The sequence below is a fragment of the Amblyomma americanum genome, chromosome 2, assembly GCF_052857255.1.
Source record: "Amblyomma americanum isolate KBUSLIRL-KWMA chromosome 2, ASM5285725v1, whole genome shotgun sequence".
NCBI classification, from domain to species: domain Eukaryota; kingdom Metazoa; phylum Arthropoda; class Arachnida; order Ixodida; family Ixodidae; genus Amblyomma; species Amblyomma americanum.
Window position 1 is genome coordinate 1,690,337 of NC_135498.1, and position 23,038 is coordinate 1,713,374.

Genomic DNA, 23,038 nt, shown 5'->3' on the forward strand with positions numbered 1-23,038 from the left:
ATGTGGGGAGGTGCCGAATATGGTCCCTCAAGGTGTCAACAGCAATATATGCAGTAATTGGATGTTCCCGGGCGACGACAGCAATCGCTTCTGTAGAAGCACATTTAGGCAGTTCAAGACAGATACGGCGGTCTTGCGCTTGCACACTTTGTAGAGTCCGGACGCTTGTCTTTCTAATGCTTCTAAGTATTGGAAAGCTGTACCGTAGGTAGCCTAGGATTAGTGAACGGTACAGTTGTAGCATCGAGTTCACTGATACGAAACAGGACTTCCCCCTGAGGAAGGAGAGGACATGGACAATCCCTATCAGTTTATCTCTCATGTTGTGTAGATGAGGGCTCCAAGAGAGATTCCTGTCAATGACTACATCAATTAAGTGATGGCTTCTCTCATAGGGGACAGCTTTGCCATTGATTCAAATGGCGTAACGCGACATTGTTTTGCGTGTAAACGCCAAAGGTCAACAATTCTCGGTCGAAATATTGACGCCCTGCAGACGAAGGTAACACGTCAGTATAGATGCCGCCTTCTGAAGTCTCACACGAACGTAGGGATGAGTCAAACTTGAAGCCCAAAAACTGCTATCGTCTGCATAGATGGACATCTGAGCAGATTGTGGCAACATGTCGACAAGGCCGACGGGAGCTAGGTTCAAGAGAGTTGGTTTCAGCACCCCACCCTGTGGGACTCCGCGCGAAGTTCGATGTAAAGATGTTGGTCTGACCTCAGTCTGGACAAAGAGCGACCTGCCCAATAAATAACTGCGTACCCAGCTGTACATGCGGCCTTCGATCTCAGCAGCTTCCAAGTCGTCCAAAATGGCCTGATCTGTTACGCTGTCGCAAGCGCCCTTGATATCTGAAAACAACGCACCGGTCAAGCTTTTCAAACTTCATTGGCGCTGGACAGGCGTTACGGGCTCAACAACATTATCAATACAGGAGCAGCGTCCGCATCGAAATCGAAACCCGGGCATAAATTTTGGATATATTTCGTATCGCACCAGACACCATTCCACGCATGTTAGCAACATTCTTTCAATCACTTTGCTGACGCAGCGCGCAAGTGCAGTCGGACGGTGTGATGTAAAGTCGAGTGTTGATCTCCAAGGTTTTAGAAGTGGACCCAGACGACCATTCATTAGTAACTGTGCCTTCACTCCATGACTTGTTATAAGCAGCCTAAGGAAGCCGTCGGGCCTCTTTGCCAAGGTTGGCAAGTGCGGGGTACATCGCACCATCGGGCCCTGACGATGATCACCTTCTGCGACAAGCAAGCGCAGCGTCAAGTTTCTCCATGGAGATGCATCTTTGAACCCCGAGAGGGTGTAATATCGCGGCGCCTTTGGTGGAGCGCGACGGACTTGAACGGGTGACGCTGTTGAGGGGGCGTGCGAAGGCCACGAACGACATTCCAAGCGCGTGACAAAGGCTTCCGGGGATCGAGCGTTCCGCAAAATGACCTCCAGCGTTGTGCCTGCAGAACTTTCATTCTGCGCTTCTTCCGTATGCGCCTTTTTCTTTTTCAGAAGTTGTTTCTTTCAATCAGCGTATTAACAACAGCACAAAAAATCTGCTAAAATGCTTTTCCTCGTCATTCGATCGTCGTAGCGCTCCTTAAATGCTGAAAATGGTGTTGTGCCGCCCAATAGTAGCACCGCACTTAGAATACACGTCCAGCTTGTGGTACCCCATAAAAGATGCCTCGTCGATAAAACTGAGGATATACAGAACCGTGCGGGGAGGTTTATAACAAAAGAATATTTCTTAGAAGCTGGTGTCACACAAATAAAGGCAAGTTTCGGAATCAAACCTCTCGACAGATGGCAGGAGGCAAACCGGCTAAAACTAATGCACGCGATTTACTCAACTCGAATAGACAAATCTAAAACACATCAAGAGATCTGCATTACTTCTCAGGTCGGAGGGATCACAGCAGTAGAAGTACGAAAAAATTGATGTCGTATAAATTACATTCAATTATCTTTGAGGAAAAGTAGCGCTCAATCAGAGAGGACAAAACGAGGAGGGCACCACCGTCATGACAAATTAAGTCGCCCAAACAGCTACCCTTATTAACCCTGATTGTGTTGTGACTTTGGTTTTGTCTTGTTTTTATTAATTATGTTTTTACTTACCTGATTTTCGTCGTGGCCTGCACTCTGTACTTTGGCTCTGATTGTTACTGAGACCATGAGTATATACTTTGACTTTGGTTTTCTTTGTTTTTTCGTCGTGGCCTGCACTGTGCACTTTTTGTTATTGTTACTGAGACCATGAATATACTGTGGCTTGGGCTTTTCTCATTTTTTTTTCATCGTTGCCTGCGCTTCGTGCTTTGTCTGTTTGCCTTTCACTGTGACTTTCACGATGGTGCGCTTTTTGCTTCCTCTTCTTTTGTGTCTTTTTTTTGTTTTTGCTGCTGTGATTTTTTCCTTAAATTGTTTAGTTTTCTTTGGAGCATTTAGTAGCTCCTTTTCATTTATCTTGAGTTGCCGTTAAGCCTGGCAAAGCGTTGCTTGTCCGCGCTTCCTCTCTCTCTCTTTCTTTTATTTTTTTACACTTTCTGAGAGGAACAATAAAAGGGTAAAGAGGGTGTATGCTTGCTGCAATGATCCATAATTTCTAATTAATAGAGCTGTTCTTGCACTGTGCTAATGTTATGGCATGTATAACGTTTCAAACTCGCGAATTCTTCGTTTTATAGTCACCATGTCTTCAGCTTTTTCTGTTTGCCTGCTTAAGATTTTATCATAACCAACCCTTACATATAACCCTCAGAGATTACGAGAGAGGATTTGACTCATTCGAAATCTTAGCCGTCATCCAGGCATTGCGGAATCAGGGTCAGGGTGTAGAAAGGCCTTATGTTAAAGTAACAGAATATATATATATATATATATATATATATATATATATATATATATATATATATATATATATATATATATATATATATATATATATATATATATATATATATATATATATAATGGCTGCACAGCTACCATAGTCCTCCCTAAAGTCAGCAATAAAATTCCAATAAGGAAGGGTGTCAGGCAAGGAGACGCTATCTCGCCAATGCTATTCATCGCCTCTTTACAAATGGTATTCAGAGTCTTCTATTGGGAACAGTTAGGAATGAGAGTTAATGGAGAACACCTAAGTAATCTGCGATTCACTGATGACATTGTCTTGTTAAGTAACTCAGGAGGCGAACTGCAAAACATGATCAATGAGTTAGACGGGCATAGCAAAACGGTGGGTCTAAAAATTAGCATGCAGAAAACCAAAGTATCTTCAACAGCCTCGCAAGGGAACAGCCATTTACAATTCGTAGCGAGGCTCTGGAAGTGGTCAGGGGATATGTCAACTTAGGGCACGTAGTGACCGCAGATCTAGATCACGAGATGGAAACAAATAGAAGAATAAGAATGAGGTGGAGTGCATTTAGCCGGTTCTGTCAGATCATGAGTGGCAGTTTACCAATATTCCTCAAGAGAAAAACTATATAACAGCTGTATACTACCGGTACTCACTGTGGAGGCTAAAGAAAAGGGTTCAACTTAAGTTAAGGAGAGCGCAGCGAAGTACTAAAACAGAAATGATGAGTGTAGCATTAAGAGCCAGGAAGAGAGCAGAATGGGTCAGGGAGCAAGCGCGCTGTAATGCCATCCTTGAGAAATAAAAAGGAAGAAATGGGCTTAATTGAGCAGGGCACGTAAAGGGAAGGCAACATAATCGATGATCCTTAAGGGTAACGGGCTGGGTTCCAAGGGAAGGGAAGCTCAGCATTTGGCGGCAGAAAGTTAGGCGGGGGGAGGAGGTTAAGTAGTCTGCGGGGATAGGGTGGCCGCAGCTTGCACTATCCACTTTTTATCCACTTTATCCACTCTCGCGTTGTAATGCTTCGGCGCTGCGGGGTATGCTGTCAAATAAATTCGGGGTTGTCCGTCTGTGTACTCGGTTGATGCGTTTGCTTTCCTCCCTGTTGTTAATTTTTCCTTGCCGACTGTTGCAGAGGTGTTCAGCTCGCTCATGGTTCCCGAGTCCGGGGTGAGAGAGACGCTTGGAGGAGGAGGTGTCGCCGCCATTTCGCCGTCCAGGACTGACATACACGTCACGGTCATGTTCAACGGAATATTCTCGCCCACAGGTGGGTGTGTCTGTCTTCACGCAATTCTGCCCGACGCTACAACACGGCAGCCTCAGTGAACAGAGTGGTTCAACTCAGCCCGGGGCCGCATTTCGTAGCGGGCCCGAGCCGGCACGTAGCATTGCTCGAATCGTGGTAACTGCTGCAGCTCCTTACTGCTGCGTGTGGCTTTCACCCTGTTACACTGCTGCAAGCGGTGCCGCGTTCGGAATGATATCTAAGATGCCCAGCTGTAGGGAATAAAGAGGCATTTAACTGCGATTGAAGCGATCACCTTCCACCCGCACCTGCAGCAGTGTTTCGTCCCGCAGACGCAAGAGACGTGGTGGTCAAGCTGAGCCTCCTGGCGGCTGACGCATCCGCTCCGATTGCCGGCTCGGAAGTGGTGCTGCCAAAGATCCACGTGGTGGGTATACGCAACGGTGGTGGGCGGAGGAGGTGGAGTCCTCTTCTTCTCCTTCTCCTCTGGTTGCAGTCGCTGAACGTGGCCAGCGTGAAGCTGAGTCTGTCTGCGGAGCAGCAGCGGCTGCTCGTGGCCGGCAAGCTGCGCATGCGCCTCACGTCGCCCGACGGACAGCGACACATCGAGGGGCCCGTCGTCGTCCGGCCGACATGCAACAGTGGGGTCCCGATTTCATTAAAATTCGAACCATAACCTGTAAACGAAAAAAAAGTGGAATACTTATACCTAGGTCCCCTGTGTTCACTGTCATCGAACATTTATGCATCGGTGTCTGCCGCGTATCTTTTCTGAAGCGTGGGGTCGCAAAAATGAAGAAAACGAACAGTGGCAGCGTAGCCCTTACAGTGCAACCGCTTTCTCTTCTGTGCCTTTTCTCAGGCATTCTCTGGTGTCCGCCCGGACCAGCCTTCGCAAGCGAAATGTCCCTTTTTCCTCTGCTTACAGGGAAACACGCGAGGTTGGCCAGACGCCCGTGTGTAATGCGATGCCAGTGCGCGTTAGAGACCCTCAGGTGGCGCAGATCTGGAGACATTTGCTATGCTGTCTCTCACAGAGCATGTGCAGCTTTACGACGCTAAACCACAGTTATCATGACACACCGTTATCGTGGAAATATTTCTACAGAGCCTCAAGCAACCAGATCTGATCTTCGCAACCATTCTTTTCCGCAACGAGGAATGAGGTCACTTGGAAGGAGTTCACTGTTGGGCAACCTGGGGGCTTTAAAGTACACCCTAAGTGAGAGGATGAATTGTCGTGATTTTCAACGAACAGGTTGTTCTTTCGTGACCATTTCTTCATTTACGATGGCCGGATGTAGCGATATTAAGCGCCTTCTAGCCGGGGATGCGAAGCGGTTGACATACCCGCACCTTACGAACTTCCGGGTGGTAATATATGATAGACTTACAAGTAATGGCGTTACAAACTTTCTTGCTTCTTTATGCTCTCTCCCGTGATCCGTTGGTTTGTTGAACTTTCGAGTCCGGATTTAGCTCGAACGCTGATGTTCTCACAATTCCTTGTGCAACGGGCTGGACCTGAAAGATGGCGGTTTGTAGCTTTTCATTCGTTCTCCAGTTTTTCAGGCTGTGCTGACAGCGGAAACGTCCAACTCTGGCTTTGCTGTGTTGAACGTAAACCAGGATGGATCAATATCTTACCAGGTAAAATATACCAGCTTTGTGTCATTGAATTAGCGGTGTGACCATATCGACAAAACTGGACAGACCCGTCTTTTTTACTTACACGTCTTTGCACAGATGCATGCACTTTCTGATTGCCAAACCCTTTCGTGTTCACTTGGTCTGTTGACGCCCTAATGTGAGTACTAAAAATGAAAATGAAGCGTATGTTTTGTGTACCTATGCTAATTATCATACCTGCCTATTCCACTGTTCTTTTATTGTCCGTTTAGTAGCAAAGCTCACGGTGTTTCCATTTTCTGGTCGGCGTAGGCCGATGCCGGATAAGTTTCCTTGTGGCTGGAGAGCCGAGTTGTAGTGACCCTGTTGAAGTTGTATTTCATCGATCATTTCTCTGTTAAAAAATAAAAAAGCAAAATGACCGTCATTAATATCTCTGTGACTAAGAAGCTACTGAATATAAGCTACGCGCGTTCCTTGTACTTCTGTTTCTTTTGGCAAGTGTGGCGACGACTGTGGTACGAAGTGCTTACTTATATTTCTCGCAGTTACAGCAAGTACAGTAGGCGGCATTGCGCAAAGGGCTTCTAAATGCAGCTTGAAGGGACACCCATGGCCACGCACTCGATGTCCGCACAGAAGTCACGACCGCATACCGCAACCGCATTTCACAAGCAGCGTTCAGTTTTGAGTTGCTTGTTTACTGCAAGAGAGCAAGCTGGGCACGCGGTGACCAGGAAAACATTGCATAAAATGTAATGTGTGCTGGTTTTCAGTGCTGGTGGCACATCCGTGTGACTTCAAAAACGTTACGCCAGTTTTCTATTGAGGAGTCGAAGATATTGATAGATACCTCGTTGGAGAGATATAAATGTGAATATTTCTGAAGAGACTCGTTGCATGTGGACGAAGCTAAGTACGACTGAAACAGAGTCAATCTTGTGTTGCAAGAAAACAAATCGTATCTGAACGGGCTCTTTCATTTCTCTCGCCTGCTGATCTATGAAAGTATTGAAACGCGACCCTGCCCCATGCGCAGGCGTACGCGTCGGGCCTGGACAGTGCGCCCATGGTGGTCGTCCTGGAGACGGACAGCCCGGCCGACAACGAGGTGCGCACCATGGCGGCCTCCTACAACCCGCCATTCGCCTACCACTGGGTGAGTGGAGGGGCTCGTCTTCGTGCCCCTGGGACGCGTTTGAGCACCAGCATCGCGCTGAACACCCCGAATGACTCACCTTGAGTGCATGGAGCGAGCGTGCTGGAATTAAGCATTGGAGCATAAGATGTACTGATGGTTTGAAACACGGATGCGGTCATTCTAAATTTCGCTACTGTTTTCTAAGAATTTCATACCAACCGTGCAGATGCTGTTCTCATAACTCATGCATAAAATATTGTGAATTTTTATATTAGCCAAGATTCCTGGAGAGCACAATTCTGATCTTGTTCTTTTTTTTTTTAATCACGGCCTATCTCCCGCTAAACAGAGACCACGAAACAGGCGCAGGCTCATCAAAGTGTGGCATGTGATGCCACAGCTTATTGTTACAGCTACTTTTTAACAGTTCTCTCAACAGACTGCCACCGGCACACAACACGTTCATCGTTTTATTTTCTGTTGACGCTGCGGGTCAAGTTACCTTGCACGCGAGCAAGTTGTTCCCTAAATGTTGTGATTCTACAACGCTCGTGCTTATAGGCGGCGAGGTAGGCGCACTGTGTGGAAAGCCAGTCCGTCCACACAGCCGACGGGCGCCGAGCACGCTTGTCGGCATTTTCGCCGCCCAGTTTTTTCGCTGCATCTGGAAAAGACATTCACCGTGAGTCCCGTCGCCTCGAGTTTTACGCCAGCCTTTCTGTACGTTTTTTACGCCAGCTTGTGTACCGATCTGGGACGCTATTCAATGATCAAGTTTTTATTGTCGTGCATTGTCTTGCGCCCAGTACTTTTCAGTACGAAACTAAATCATGAAGCCAAAGTTAATCCTCTAAAATGTCTTTACAAATCCGAAGCGAAACTCAATGCATGAGAGAACCGTACAACCTAAAAGAAAAGGGTAAAAGCGACTTCAATAGTTTTCTGCACTTGCGTGAAAGTCCAGTGAAGATGCTCTACGGAGTTTTCGAGCTCAGTCACGTCGGATGAATCCTTCGCTCTCTGTTAAGCGCCGAACCAGATAGGGGCTTGACAAGCATGATACTGTTTCACAAAGGAGCAAAAGGCAAGGCTTCATATGTGAACCTTTCGATAAGTTAATAAGAGCGCATATTGATTCAAGGAATCCTTATGTGGAAAAGCAGACTGAACATACTGGTACTTGCATCATGTCTGTTTCGCCACAACAAGATTTCACTGAAGCATGCTGGCCGTGCTTTCCACAAGAGCACCGTATGTGATCGTTGCCTCTGTCCGATAGCTATTTTTATCGTATTTGTTGCTGAAATGAAAGGCGCCCTGAACAACTGTATTTTCTGAGCCATGCGAGGGCTCTACCTCCTACCGCCCATGCCTTCCCGTAGTGTTGCCCATTGTGCGAGCACGTTCGCCAGTCGTAAAAAAACAAAACAAAACAGTGAGAGCCTTGAATTCTGCAGCTTTTGCCCCGAGGTGTGCCCTAGTCACTTTCTGTGCTGCTTCGTGGAGCAAGCATCCGAGCAATATATTTTAAGCGGAGAGGAAGGTGCATGCAGTCGCTGTCCGTGTCTCGGTGAAACTGATTTTCTTAGTAAGGTGTGGGTGCGGGGTAGTTGGTAATGCATTGTAAGACGAAAAGCGCAAAAAAAAAGCACACGGACGCAATGAAAGACGAAGGACAAGCGCTTGTTCTTCGTCTTTCTTTGCGTCCGTGATTTTCTTCTTTTTCATTCCTGTGTGGTTGCGCTAGTGGTAGAATATGGGCTTCTTAACATTACTCCAATGAAACCACCTATAGGCAGGATCGTCATCTTGGGGGTGCCTTGTGGCGAAAGAATTTCTTTTGTTTTTGTCACCACCGCATAGAGCAGGGCACACAAACATAGCAGAGGAGGAAGGCCTGCCAGCAAGGCAACAACGGTGACTGGCTCCGGCCTTGCGCAGCTTAGCTTGAGATCGCCCCGCTTCCGCAAACGATGACAAAAAACCTGCCATTTTTTAAGCGCATCAGCAAGGGCAGAGGGCGGTTGCAACGATCCCTCTCGCTTAACAGTACCAGCGAACTGCTCTGCTCGCCAACGATGTCCGCTGGAAAAGGGAACGGAGCAGAAGGACGGCGACAGCGCAGTGCCGGTGGCTTCCGCCAAGTTAACCGCGACCAGCTACCTTCCGTACTTCGCCGCCACGAGAGAACAAAGAAAAACTGGCAGGAGAACACCGGGTGTTTCGTCCACGGCGTTGTGCAATTTCTAAAATGGGCGTATTTACTTACAAGAGCACATTTTTAGGAACAGCATTGTCAGCAGCGTAGTGCATCAGAATACAGCTAAAGCGCGCTATAACTAAGCTGGTTAACTAATATTGAGTAGTTGAGTTTTTAAATATTAACGTTAGTATATTTACCGAGGGGCGTAGCCCACCGTAAGTAATATCCATATCAGTTTTTAGAATTTCCAAAACGAAATTACCCTCGGCGCGGTGGCGTAACAAGTTGTGGAGAAGGTTCTTCTCTGTGCCCAATATTTGAGCTTAATAAACTGGCGTCGTTCATTCTACTCATGGCTGTCCGCGTCTGCTGTTCAGAAACTCCTGCATTGCAAGCGAGGTGATGCCTTTGGGAGCGCTCGTCTTGAGTCTTCTCTACTGCGTCCTGCCATTTCGGGCTGGTTTGAAACATACACGAGAGCGGCGGCACCAAGAAGTAAAAGAAATAAACGTGAGGTTTTTTTGATGTCATTTATTATAGCAATTGCGTACTATGCAGGAAACAATGATTAGACACAAAATTTGCCCCCAACCCCGCCCGCTCTGCGCACGCCTACGCTGATTAGCGCTGCACTTTTGTCGTCTTTCTTATATTATATAAAAAAGTAAAATGGTCTGAAAAAAGAATCGGAACATTCCGGAGCCGGCCCTTTGCACACTGCGCTCGCCGATATCTGTCCGGAGGTTGTTTCAGGTAAAGATTCGTGCTCCTGTCACCTTCCTTCCCCAAAAGCCTTCGTTATCAGCGCATTATCAGCGGGCTGTGCTGCCGCTGCGCATGGCTCGTGGGCGTCGTTCTGAAAGGATCCCTGTATTAGCGACGTAATTGGCAACTGTTAACAGTGTAGCTTCCAGACTTCCCGCGACAGTGATGCTAATGAGCTCTCGCCTCCCGCATTCAGTGTGCGATCCCTGTCTCCTTCGCTCCCTGATCCCCGTGTCGGAAACTGTAACTGGCTAGCCCCTGGATTCTCTGTATTTTCGGTCCCTCTATCTCTCACTTGCATAAACGCGCAACTGAGAAAAAAAGAAAGCCACTCGAAGGTGCTGGTGAACTGTTGGCTGGCCGCGGAAAGCGCTTGGGAGATTTCTTGCCGTCTTCGTTGAGGCAGGGCGCTGTTCTGCTGATGTCTTTTTCCCTGCCGCCAGATCTAACGAATGTGTTTGTTGAATTTTTTTCGCTGATATGATTTTAGGAACCGAAGATCCGCAGCAGAATATGCGACACCACATGCAGTCGGAATAATTCTGATCTCCTAAAGTAGCTTAACCTGCACCCAAATAGCAGCACACGAGCGTTGCACATTTCGCCGCCCGGTTTTGAGCAGCGACCTCGGAACGGCATTTGTTCACAACACGACTGCCGTGTCGGCGCTCCTTGTCGTCGGGGCTTGGTCCCGTGTATTTCTTTGTTCCGATCTTCTGGAATAAAACCTCAGTTCGGAGATTGGGCTTAACGTCTCTGCTTGCCTCTCCCGAACACTTCTCTGTCTGCCCAAGCAGCGCATGCAGCCTTTGAAATGTCCAAAGAGCCCAATCCCAAGCACTTCTCTCTCGAAGGCGACGTTGCAGCTGATCGGAGAAGCGCCGTTCTCCCACAGCGTGGCATTCCGACGACGGCTGCCGTGGCCCCGCCAAGCAGCGCGTGGTCAGCGCTGCCTCTCTTCGTTTCCTGAGCACGTCCGCGACACGGCGTTGGTTCCCACTTCTGCGCAGACGCGACGAAGAGGCTGAGCACGGGCTGCTGCTTCCAATCCGCTTAGGAAAGGAAGCGCAGGAGGAGGATTTGGTACTAAGCTTTTTCTGCGGAACAAACCTGCCTGCACTGGCATGGCAGCTTGACGCTTGCTTGTCTGCTGGTCTCCAGTTAATCCAACTGCGTACTGCTTTGTGAGCAGCGTCCTATCCCGCATACTGATTATTCACTTCTATAGCTTCTGATCTCTTAGAGGGGATGGATTTGTGTGCGGTGAAAACACCGTGTTGTTTATTTTTTTTCAGTAGAAGTTGTTCACATAGTGGTACTTTGCAGTGTTTGTTGTTCGCTCATATGGCTTACTGCGATCTTGAAGCCTGTCAAGGCAGTTAAAGGCAAGTCATGTTTTTGAAGCGAAAGCTTCACTACGCTAGGTAAAGCCAATCTCGCCGTGCGTTGCCGGTTGACCTTCAAGTGAACGAGTTGTCAAGTGTGGCTATAGGCCAAATGTGTCCACCATGGTGTCGCACCACTTGAACCTTTGGCCGTGACCTTTGATCTTTCCATTCGCCGGTAGAGGGCGGTATAATAGTCACGTGACAATCGCGTGATGTCGCGCGATTGAAACTGCCGCTGTGACGTCGGTCTGCGGTGCATATTGTTTTTCGTTATATTAACCAGTTCTCTCTGTAACACCTGACCGGCCCTGAGAATAATAAAATGAAATGAAATTAAATATAAAGGCTGAGCGTTCATTGGGTGACCAACCTCTCGCGTTGACCCATTAATTTAACTGCCACCTGCCAGGGTGGCAGGGTGGGCGCGCTGCATATCCAGTGTGCGGAACGCACTCAACGGTACAGACGCCAAACCGCGTCTAGTTGCCAGCACAGCTTTCCCTCTCTAATCAGGTTCAGCAGTATATAAACCACAGTCACTTTTTTTGTTTCTCCTGATTGCTTTCCACCAAATGGCAATAAATATATCCTACACCAACAACAAGGATATGCCGGTCATTATAATTGCTTACAGGGCTCCGCAGTGGTGCAAGAAAGAGTAGAGATCCTTACTCTTAAGTAGCGCACCGATAGTGAGAGGATGTACTTACTCAGCGTCTCTCTCGCTGCCAAAGCACAGCGAATTGCTCTTTTTTTCGTTTTCTTGCGGTGTTTTCGAGATTTGATCTCACCGCTTGCTTGGCGAGAACATAACGTGACATTTGTCACCTAGCAGAGTGAATGTGCCCGTCCTCTTTCTTGACAGACGAACGGCACTTTCACTCGTGGCACGAGCCAGGTGCTGGAGATGCTGCTCACCGACGACCTGACCTTCAAGGTGCTCTCGGAAGGCCAGAGTGAGCTGCGCGGACGGGTCAAGCAGCGCCTCTACTCGGACGCCTTCCTGAGTGGTGAGCAGTGCACGCCGCCTGGCCGGCGATGCTTGCGCGTCAGGCCTTAGTCTGTGGCTTCTCGAAACTCGCCGCGAGAGCAGCGGTGATGTTACTCTGCCAAGGCAGTTATACTGGCACACATTTAAAGAGGCAGATGAAATGGGACGGAGAAGCAATAGAGCGCGTGCTTCCAGCGCAGCAGTTGTTTGCCCCAGTTTAAGAGTAAATACCAGCACGAAGCCCTCGCGAGAAACTGGCTCATGATAAAGCAGCCGCTGCAACGTCTGTTTAAGCATGGCTGAGGTCTCCATCAGGGTGCAGAGGCTGACGACGCTTTGAAGTTGTTAGCCTGCCTAAGGAAACACTCAGAGCGCCGTCATCTCACAACGCTAAAATCACCCTAAGCAAGGAGCTGCCGGTACTGTTAGGAGGACGTTCACGTGCGCGCGTGTGTGATGCAACCGATGCGCAAGAGCAGCGCGTCCTCGCGCAGAGGCGCCCGTGCTGCTCGTGCCCGAGGGCAACAGCTCTGCGGCGGGCCAGGCCTGGCTATCGGTGGACAAGTCGTGCCGACTGCACTACTCGGTCTTCGTCTCGGGCCTCGACCCGGCCGAGAGGCGCCTGCTCGAGCTGCTCGAGATTGCGCCCGCCTTCGACACCAGGCCCAGCGCGCGCAGCGTCCAGCGGGTGCTCCAGCGGATCACCGGAGACGAGGTGGGCCTCGAACCGGCGCAAGTGCTGAGGGTTGTTGTTGATATAAGTGTCGTGTCTCACGCGACTATAATTTTAGTGCGTTTGACTGCGAGCACTGTTTCGTTTAGGCTGAGTTGGGAAACTTTTTATGGACAGTCATTATTGTTTACTAGTGGCAGTTCTGTCTCGATCTGTGAACATGCACCGTCTCTGCCAAGAGCAACGGAGCAGCCGCGACGACTGCGGGCTCTCGGCCGAGCGGTGGCGCTGCGGTCCCCGGCTGCGAGTACATGTAAACTGGGTGACGTAAGCCCGCGCTGTCGCCCTCCTTCCTTGGATGATAACAAGGAAGCAGGCAGCATGCGCGGCGAGCCATTTCGTGCCTCTGCAGTGCTGCCACACTGCGAAGGCTTACGCCAGCCAGTTTACACTCGCAGCCCGGGAGCAGCGGCCGTCATTCGGCTGCAAGCCCGTTCCGGCCGTTGGCGTGGCTGCTTGGTTACTTTTGGCAAAGACGGTATATATTCCGTTGTTCGAGTGAAGCATGTGGCGTGACACAAATGTTGCAACAGTGACGCAACGCTCAACTGCAGCCGTTCTGGAAAGAGTGGCCTTTGCTTAAAACCAGCGGCGGAGAAGAACACAGGAAAGAAACATACAGACGTGGAGGATCCTGGCATGCACCATCTAGCTCAACAATCCACCATATGAGAGTGGCCTTTCGTCGAGGCTCAACTCAAGTTACGAGAAACACTTCGCTTGCCCAAGTTGGAAATGTAAAATATTCACCTGCACCCCGCACCCTGGCCGGAATATGCACTTCCAAAAGGAGCCCGAGTTGAAAAGTTTGCATAGGAGAGCAACACTTCCTGCCTGCGGCAGCAGCCTTGTTTGAACATTGAAACTGGCTTGAAAAAATCATTCGTACAAATGCTTATAATTTTCGCGTTTTTCAACCGAAATAAAGAAAAGTAATTTATTCATATTTCTCTTGCACTGTGTTCGCGATGAGCCTGCATCTTCTGAGGACAGCTTAGATCTACGACAAATATCTGATTGCACCACATGTACTAATATGAGTGCTGTGTGCACTTCAGGCTTGAACATGCCACCTTGGATGGAGCGCGTGTCCAGTGCGGTGAACGGGGAAAGCCCTATGTTCTCTGCTTTTTGCAGCTGGAGGACACGTTGGATGAGCCCAGTGTGGCGACTCTGCACCGACTCAACAGTGGATCCTCGTACCTGCTGGTCACCTCCAAGTCTGGAAAGTCCAAGCAAGTTGAGCTGAGAGGACACATCAGAGATGTGAGTCCATTCGGAAGTTCTTTTGTTTACTTCTTATTCTTAACCCGCAACGCCACTTGGGCATTATAGCCGGGGGCCCAAAACATCATAAAACAAGCACACAGTTCTGTGGGAAACCACATCTTCTGTTAACATGTTTTAGTCGTTTATGGTATGCAGAAAAAGATTTGTGTTTAACAAATGTTGCGTCGTTTGTGTGGACCAACCTTCAATTTCTGGTCATTTTGAGAAGAAACATTATGCGGTTGCTGTAAGTGCTTTGAGGCATTCATTCCTGTTTGACTGTGAGAAATGCTAAAGAACAATACAGGTCACCTTTTGCGGCGCTCCAGCATCAGTAGAGTTCTCTTTTTATATTAGTACTGCTGAGAAACCGCGCACAGAAACCCCCCGGCAGCTGCTAGCAGAAAGCTGCATGAAGAGCCGATCTGGTTTGATAAAAGCGAGTTGTGCAGATTACGAATATGAAATGCTTGTGCGCCTGACGACACCGGTTCTTGACGAAATATAATCGAAATTTACCCATTAAGCTGCTCGTCAAAGCGGGCTTTACAGCAAGCGTTGTGTCATTGCGGCAAAACACTTTTTTGCATCTGAAGGGGAGGGGAATGGGCTTGTGTGATAAAAACTAAATTGCTCTTGTATTCTTTGCCGCTGTGACGTCCGTTTCTTGTTTAGACAGAGACGAACGGACGGACGGACAGACGTTCCTTTCAGCTGCAGCATTCAGGAAAACAAACATTCTTTAGAGTGGGCAGTAAAAAAATTGTTCATATTGGCTGCCGTACATTCTTCATTGATATTGAGTACGGTGTTGTGCCTCTTTTGTCAGATCCGCATCCCGGAGACCTGCTTGCCCGAGCTAGCCCAGGGTGGAGGCAGTTCCGGTTCCGGTGGCATGGCTGTTCCCGGCTACTCGAGCGACACAGGCGCGGAGAACAACGAAATCTACCGCATCGAGTCCAACCACAAATGCTACTATGACGGCGAGGTGTTCGACGACGGGGCCCAGTGGACGGCACGCCACGAGGCATGCGTCATGTGTTCCTGCCAGGCACGTAGTACTTCGTGATACCATCGAGTTGACCTGGCTTCCTTTTTCTGCTGTGTGGCTGAGAGTACCTTATAAAGTACGAGTCCTACAATGCTTGCTCAGTAGTAAAGAGCTACAGTTGTCGTGATGTGGTACCTTGTATTATATGGGAAAAAGTGCTGTCATTGGCACCTGTAGTTGCTACTAAAATGTCTGAACTGTGGAAGAGAAAATGGAGCATCAATGGCCTGACAGGCAGACAGGTCAACCACGTGAGCTCACTTTTGAAGAGTGGGGGTACTGTTGGCCCACAGCTTCAGCAAAGCCTAACATAATTCACCATGTACACTGTAGGGTAGAACTCTAAATGTTTCCTTTGTTAGCCAGCCTCGGGGAATTTTTTACTCTCGTTTCTCACGGTATTCATTCTCTGCTGTCTACCTTGCAGAGGGGCCGTCTGGTGTGTGACCCCGTCGTATGCCCTGCCGTGCAATGCTCAAAAGCCGTGACACTCCCAGGGGAATGCTGCCCGTCTTGTCAAGGTGAGTGCACTTTGGTTTGTGCAACCAATATAACAGCACCTTTAAAAAATTTTCTTTGCCTGTGAATATTTAAACTGTGCTTCGCTGCATTATAATTCATATAATTTTCAGAAAACTAAAGCAGTTTCCTTAAGTTTTCAAGATGAAATTCACAGGATATTTTCAATCTCTGGATGTTGTAGTGCGTATTCTGTGATGATAAAACCTGCGCATTCTAATCTATCGGTTTTCCAGCAGCCAGACCTTGCACTTATGCTTTGTCTTGGGGCAATGCAGACGAATCTGGTGGTCTGGGCGCTACCTTCGCACCTGGTGTGACCCACTCGCCGCATGGCTGCTTCCTCGAGGGAGATAAAAAATTTCACCTGGCCGGATCTAAATGGCACCCATACATCCCGCCTTTTGGGTTCAGCCGCTGCGCTGTCTGCACTTGTCAGGTTAAGTCTTGTTTCAGAGGAGTTTGTACTCTGCTTTGCGAAGTTATGAAATTCCAGAGCAGCCCTTGACTAAAATTTATTATTTTTTTCTCTCTACACTGGCGGCTTGCAGGAGGTCACCAGTTTGGTTCCTACCAAATGCACATGGTTGTCTTTTGTTCTAGGCTCTTGAAAATTATTTTCTATCTAAAACAATTTCTGAATTAGTTTCTGTCTGTGGTCAAGAAGACTGTAATAAAAGAACTAAGATTCTCTAGTTATTTAATTACTTATGCCGCCTTTCGTAAACATATACTAATGAGCCTCTCACCATGCAGACCAACCTGAGTGCTAATGAAAACTACTGGGGAAAAATATAAGCTCTATTTTGTCACTCATGGGAAGCATGTAGACCTGTTGATTCTAGTCACTGCATGAATTTTTTCAGCCAGATAAATTGCAGTGCTTTTTATGAGTTGTACATTTTAGTTCTTCTAATAATCATTTCCCTTACAGCCCACTACACTCACAGTGGAGTGTCGTCGCATCACTTGTCCGCCACTCAGCTGCCCAGACAAGGATGCCTATCGAGAAAATGCTCTTTCCTGCTGCAAGAAGTGTCCAAGTGTGTTCTCATAATACTTCTAAATAAGTATGCTCAGCATAATACACCACTGCAGTTGCACCTTAGCCAAACATTAAGTATAAAGGGACATTGTGTGCTTTAATTCGAATTGTCCCAATGCAAATTATCTTGATTTCAGAAGAAAACAAAATGCCATGAATGTTATGTTTAAAGCGTTTGGCGTGCTGTACTTAAACACAAGGGCTTAGTGAATATCTTGGTTCCTTTTGTACTTTGGCAAAGAGGATCAGTGAAATACCACTTGAATGGACTCGATCTTCATTACAGGGGGACCTTCAGGAACTTTAATAGCATGTTCGTTGAAATGAAGGTTTGCTGTACTGAAACGGCTGCATTCTATATTGTTTTGATGACTTAAAGTAAATAATGAGCGCTGAACTATTTCTCAGACAATTACTTTAATGTGCCGAAATCTTCCAGTATCTGTTGTACATGGAACTTTTTCAAAAATGAAGGAACTTTCAGCTGAACTCTGTTATTCGATATTGCCTTTGAAAGCATTATACACTCTTCCACCAAAAAACAAAAGCCCTAGTGCTGGTACACAAAATGTGAGGGCCATCTGGCTAGAACTATGCAAACGATTTAAGGAAAGTGCTCCTGGCGACAGGCACGGCTACAGCTCTGGCTGGAAGGCACCTGCGTTACTATACAAACCTAAAACAGATACAGCATCCCAGAGTTTCACAAGCGTAAGTATGGCACCATGAAGGCTTGGAAGCTCGGCTGTTGACAATTGCGGTGTGTGCAGTTGTGGACGCAGGGTACATATCTGCGGAAGTGATGCATTCTGACTAAGAAGTGGCACTTGTACTAAGTATTTTCCAACTTTCCCCTGAAATGAAAGTTGCAGTGTGCTGAAATTGGTTGAATCAAAACCCATTTGTGCTGCATACAATAGCATTTCAGTAGGGAGTTTCAGAATGGTTTGTGCATTGGCGAAATTCATGTATGTGGTCTGTCACTGTGTAAAGCAAAAGCTAAACATACCTCCACGCAAATGTTATTTAGAGGTGGAAAGTTGGCTGACATGTAGTCTTTACTTTTGTTCCATTATAAAAAAATTGACTTAGCAGTAGTACTTGTCCCAGAGAAAGCACTTTCATCATGTATGGTTGCATCAACAGTTTATGCTTGATTTTATGTCTATATTAGAATGAACAGTTTTCACAATGAATATATAATTGGTCAGGGGACAATAGCCATTCTCGCTTTGGCAATGTAATCATTCTAGCTGTCATAGTCTTCTCACTCTTATTCTGCATCATTGCATTTTCTCTTAGATGTTATTCCAGTGAAATCTCAGGATGGCAGTGCTGCGACACAGCTTCATGACCAAGGCGTGAAAAAGACGCCAATGGACATCTTATCAAGTGGTGGTAAGTAAAACACCGCCTCAGTAGACACACCAATGGCTTTAATAGCACAAATTGTTCAATAACTATTTGATCCCCTGTACAGGAGTTCTATGTTGCTATTTGTACCTTCATTTTCTATGCAGGATGTCAATTTCAGCTCCAAGTTTTTCATAATGGAGAAGAATGGCACCCAACAGTGCAGCCTTTTGGCGAAATGAAATGTATACGATGCCACTGCAAGGTATGCTCCTTTCATGGAAGAACATTATTCCAAAGCCCAGAAAATTAAATGTGTGACCATCATATGGTGCTTCTTTTGGGATTCTTAAACTAATGACTAATAATATGAAATTTATTTTTTCTGTTCTTCACTTGTTTACAGGCTTTCATGCATATAATTTATGTGCATATCAATGCTGTTCTCAAGAAGCCAAAAAACTTCTTCAAGCATCAGTTAGCTCTGCCATTATAACCATTCCAGTGAAATGAGCCGCAGGATGCTGCCAAATCTCATCAAGCACATTTTTGTATTTAAATGACTTGAAAGTGCAGAGTGCAGAATGTGCCCACCACATAAGCAGCTTAAAAGACCAATGCTGGGAAAGGCTTTTCTCTTTGACTTTGTGTATGCCCTAGATTTCTGATGGAATCCAGAAGCATGTTATTTTTGGCTAGGAAAACATTGAAGCACAGCACCAATTTAAGTTTGAGCATTACAATAACTTCAATTTGTGCACCAGTATGCAAGTAGTGCTGCTCAGTTCCAATGTAGCACATATGATGCTGCTGCCCCTACAAACTGGAATTTGCCTGCTCAAAGATGTCAATGCTGGATACACTGATGGATTTACTGCTACCTTAAAAAAAAGCGAGTGCGCAGCTTATTTTGATCATGATGTGCAATGAGTCAGTGTTTACAGGATTATTTTAAAAAGCTAATGTTTTTGTTACTTTTAACAGGATGGCAAATCTCGCTGTCGAAGACAGCGATGTCCCAAGCTGTCATGTCCAATAAAGTTCCAGAAAGAAGATGAGTGCTGTCCACGCTGCGCCGATAACGGTACCATATTCCAAATTTGTCCAACTGCGTCATTCAAGAGAAGTACAGGGTAATTCATTATGCTTGTGAGGTGCACACGTGTTAGTTAATCATTCATAACTTATATAATTATATCAATTATGAGTTTATTAAATCATTTATATTTCGTACAGAGTGGCATAAATGGTGAGTCATACCTATCCTTCAAATCAAAAATAAATTTGTTTTCCTGTTTAACCTTACAAATAAGTAACTCGTGCCAGGCTTATGTTCCGCTTTTTACAGAAACCAGGTACGAAACTTCACTAAATACCACTCATCAGTAATTTGCGAGCCGTATAAATACTAGTCTACCTTAAAGTGCATCGTCCTTCGCAGAGCACTGCCAATTCAGTTTTACTGAGCAGTTACCGCGCCATGTAGGGGCGTGCATAGCTGCCGCCGTCATCATCTTTATTTCTTTTATTGATTTCCATTTTACATAAAGGAGGGGGCCGAGGTAAAAGCTGCGACAGTGCAGCTTAATTGAGAGGCCCTCGAGCCCCTTTACACGTGGTAGCATGGAGAAAGAAGCACAACATACCAAGCACAGCATACACAGGTCACAGGTTCTGGAAAAACAGTCATCCAGATATTCTTGAGAGATAAGAAGGAAAGGTCTGTTACAACACACCACATAATCGCTCGTAAGTATATGAAGAAGGGAATTGCACTAAAAAAGACATGGACGAGAAAAGACAAGGACGGGCGCAAACTCGCGACTGATTTTATTCAGAAAGAACACAAATATATATATACCTAGATTCTTATCCAATCATTGGCTAAGCGCACATGCCAGGAACGTTTTCTCTTTCTTATACAAATTGATACTAGAATCGCTTACGCATTCATCACCTGACTTATTAATGAAAAAAGCCTCTGCGAGTTCACGTGCTACCTGGTTACGACTGCGCCTTAAGATTTTTGTTCTAGTCAGCAAAGGCTGGCATGCTTTATCAGGCGTAGCCAAAGGGCATGCGCCGCAATGTAAGGGCAAATTTGACCCCTGACATGTGGAAAAGTTTACATCAGCCAGACGGGCCGTTGTATAAATGAACGACTAAGGGAACATAAGCTTTCTATGGTTAACGGAAAAGGGTCAAATTTGGCCTTACATTGCGGCGCATGCCCTTTGGCTACGCCTGATAAAGCATGCCAGCCTTTGCTGGCTAGAACAAAAATCTTAAGGCGCAGTCGTAACCAGGTAGCACGTGAACTCGCAGAGGCTTTTTTCATTGATAAGTCAGGTGATGAATGCGTAAGCGATTCTAGTATCAATTTGTATAAGAAAGAGAAAACGTTCCTGGCATGTGCGCTTAGGCAATGATTGGATAAGAATCTAGGTATATATATATTTGTGTTCTTTCTGAATAAAATCAGTTGCGAGTTTGCGCCCGTCCTTGTCTTTTCTCGTCCATGTCTTTTTTAGCACAATTCCCTTCTTTAAGTATGTGCGTCCGACTCGCCCAACAACGTGCTCTCCTAAGTATATGAACTCAAGGAAGTCTTAAAATATGAGGGCCTCATATTTTCGATATTGATGTCAATTTCATTAAGAAAATTTAATAACCATGGTAAATTGTTCTCAATCATATGTTTACTGTAAGTTGTCCTGTCTCTTTTTACCTCCCACTTTTCAAAGTCGCGTGTAGTATGAGTGGGTATGTTTAGATGCAAATTAACGTTGCCAAATAATGTAGAATTATGTTTCTTTCTACTAAAACAGAATTCACGGAAGAGTCTATATGTGTAAATATCTCGGATTTTTTTACGTTTTATCTCTCAAAGAGAGAATCACTATGTTCAGTGTAAGATGCATTTAGAATAATGCGTAAAGCCCTTTTCTGCATGGTGAAAATATTATTAAGATTTGATTGAGTTGTTTTACCTCATACCAAAGAGCCATAATATGTGAGACAAACAGTGCATTATATAGTAGTAGTTTAACATCAGTAGGAAATACATAGATATTGTGGTTTAACAAACCAGCTGTAGTGCTGAGCTTCTTCAAGACTAAATTTGTGTGCTCATTCATTGTAAGTGATTCGAGAAGATTACACTGAGAATTTTAAATGTATTCACAACTTCAATATGTATAGACTCGTGCATTACACTATGGCTGTCTGGAATTTCTCTACCCTGAGTACGAAAAATTATTGCTTTGGGTTTATTGCAGTTTACTTGCAGATCGTTGTTTTAGACCAAACAGAAAGCCTATCAAGAAGTTCATTTGCCATTCTAATCAAATCTGCGTAGCTGGGGGTGATAGAAAAATACTCATGTCATCAGCATACATTAGAAATTTTGTTTCTTGGTAAATACATACTAGATGATTAATGTAAAGGTTAAAAAGTAATGGCGAGTGCTTAGTTCCCTGTGGTACACCTGAAATTAGTTCCCTAGTTTGCGACCTGACTTCATTTACGGGGACAAATTGGTGCCGGCTTTTTAAATAAGAGGATAATAACACAAGAGGTGTGCCCCTGATACTATACGATTCTAGTTTACTGAAAAGGATATTGTGAATGATGTCGAAAGCCTGCATGCATAATCAACAAATATACCAATAGTCAGCAATTATTTCCAAAGTTTCTTGATAGGTACTGTTTCTGAGCTAAAAGTGCCAGTTCTGTTGAATTCAACAAGGTTGAGGACTGGGCGAGTTGGTAAGTATTCATTTTAAACCAGCCAGAAGACGCGACACAAAGGAAGAAGCAAACAAGACGAGGCTGGACTAACAACTGAAGTTTTATTGAAAGGAAGAAAACAACGAAGACTCGCACTGAGATGCGCGCGCACATAAGCCGTATCAGTGAAAGGGCACACAAAAAAATTTTTCAATGTCAGGGTCTTACTAACAAGTTATCTAAAAAGGCAAATTCCTTAGCGTGAAGGTTTACCGACGGCTTAGCCACACACGTGTCCTTAGCCTTAGCAATGTAGAAGGTTTCAACTATCTCGCGACAGATTTGTTTTTCATTTCTATAAACTACAGTAGTGTCGCTGAAGTCAGGCGTGCAAAGAGACAGATCATCGTCCGATTTGCATTCTCGAGATTGCACGTGCAACGCCAGATTAGAGTTCGCCTTCCCACCCAGAGAGTTAGAATGCTCCGTCAGGCGCACATTTAGACATCTGCCCGTCTGCCCGTAGTAGCATCGACCACAAGGCAGCGGAACGCGATACACCACATTCTTTCTGCAAGGGGCGAGCCGTGTCTTATGTGACACTGTGCATCGCGAACGATCACTTGATGTTTTATCAAGCCTCCTTTTTACGCTGGCGCCAGCGTAAAAAGGAGGCTTGATAAAACATCAAGTGATCGTTCGCGATGCACAGTGTCACATAAGACACGGCTCGCCCCTTGCAGAAAGAATGTGGTGTATCGCGTTCCGCTGCCTTGTGGTCGATGCTACTACGGGCAGACGGGCAGATGTCTAAATGTGCGCCTGACGGAGCATTCTAACTCTCTGGGTGGGAAGGCGAACTCTAATCTGGCGTTGCACGTGCAATCTCGAGAATGCAAATCGGACGATGATCTGTCTCTTTGCACGCCTGACTTCAGCGACACTACTGTAGTTTATAGAAATGAAAAACAAATCTGTCGCGAGATAGTTGAAGCCTTCTACATTGCTAAGGCTAAGGACACGTGTGTGGCTAAGCCGTCGGTAAACCTTCACGCTAAGGAATTTGCCATTTTAGATAACTTGTTAGT

At 46.2% G+C, this 23,038-nt stretch overlaps 1 protein-coding gene across 6 annotated transcripts in view; it reads left to right on the forward strand.

The window, feature by feature from the left end:
* Window positions 1-23,038, forward strand: part of sog (chordin short gastrulation) — a 362,751-nt gene that overhangs the window by 334,920 nt on the left and 4,793 nt on the right. For all 6 annotated transcript variants that reach the window (XM_077652791.1, XM_077652790.1, XM_077652794.1 and 3 more), the window contains 15 exons: window positions 4,021-4,155; window positions 4,467-4,561; window positions 4,631-4,775; window positions 5,699-5,784; window positions 6,803-6,922; window positions 12,126-12,270; window positions 12,746-12,966; window positions 14,122-14,250; window positions 15,083-15,304; window positions 15,732-15,825; window positions 16,102-16,262; window positions 16,758-16,866; window positions 18,171-18,266; window positions 18,389-18,486; window positions 19,206-19,305. In XM_077652791.1, the coding sequence (XP_077508917.1) occupies window positions 4,021-4,155; window positions 4,467-4,561; window positions 4,631-4,775; window positions 5,699-5,784; window positions 6,803-6,922; window positions 12,126-12,270; window positions 12,746-12,966; window positions 14,122-14,250; window positions 15,083-15,304; window positions 15,732-15,825; window positions 16,102-16,262; window positions 16,758-16,866; window positions 18,171-18,266; window positions 18,389-18,486; window positions 19,206-19,305 (1,956 nt within the window). The remainder of the gene's footprint in view (window positions 1-4,020; window positions 4,156-4,466; window positions 4,562-4,630; window positions 4,776-5,698; window positions 5,785-6,802; window positions 6,923-12,125; window positions 12,271-12,745; window positions 12,967-14,121; window positions 14,251-15,082; window positions 15,305-15,731; window positions 15,826-16,101; window positions 16,263-16,757; window positions 16,867-18,170; window positions 18,267-18,388; window positions 18,487-19,205; window positions 19,306-23,038) is intronic.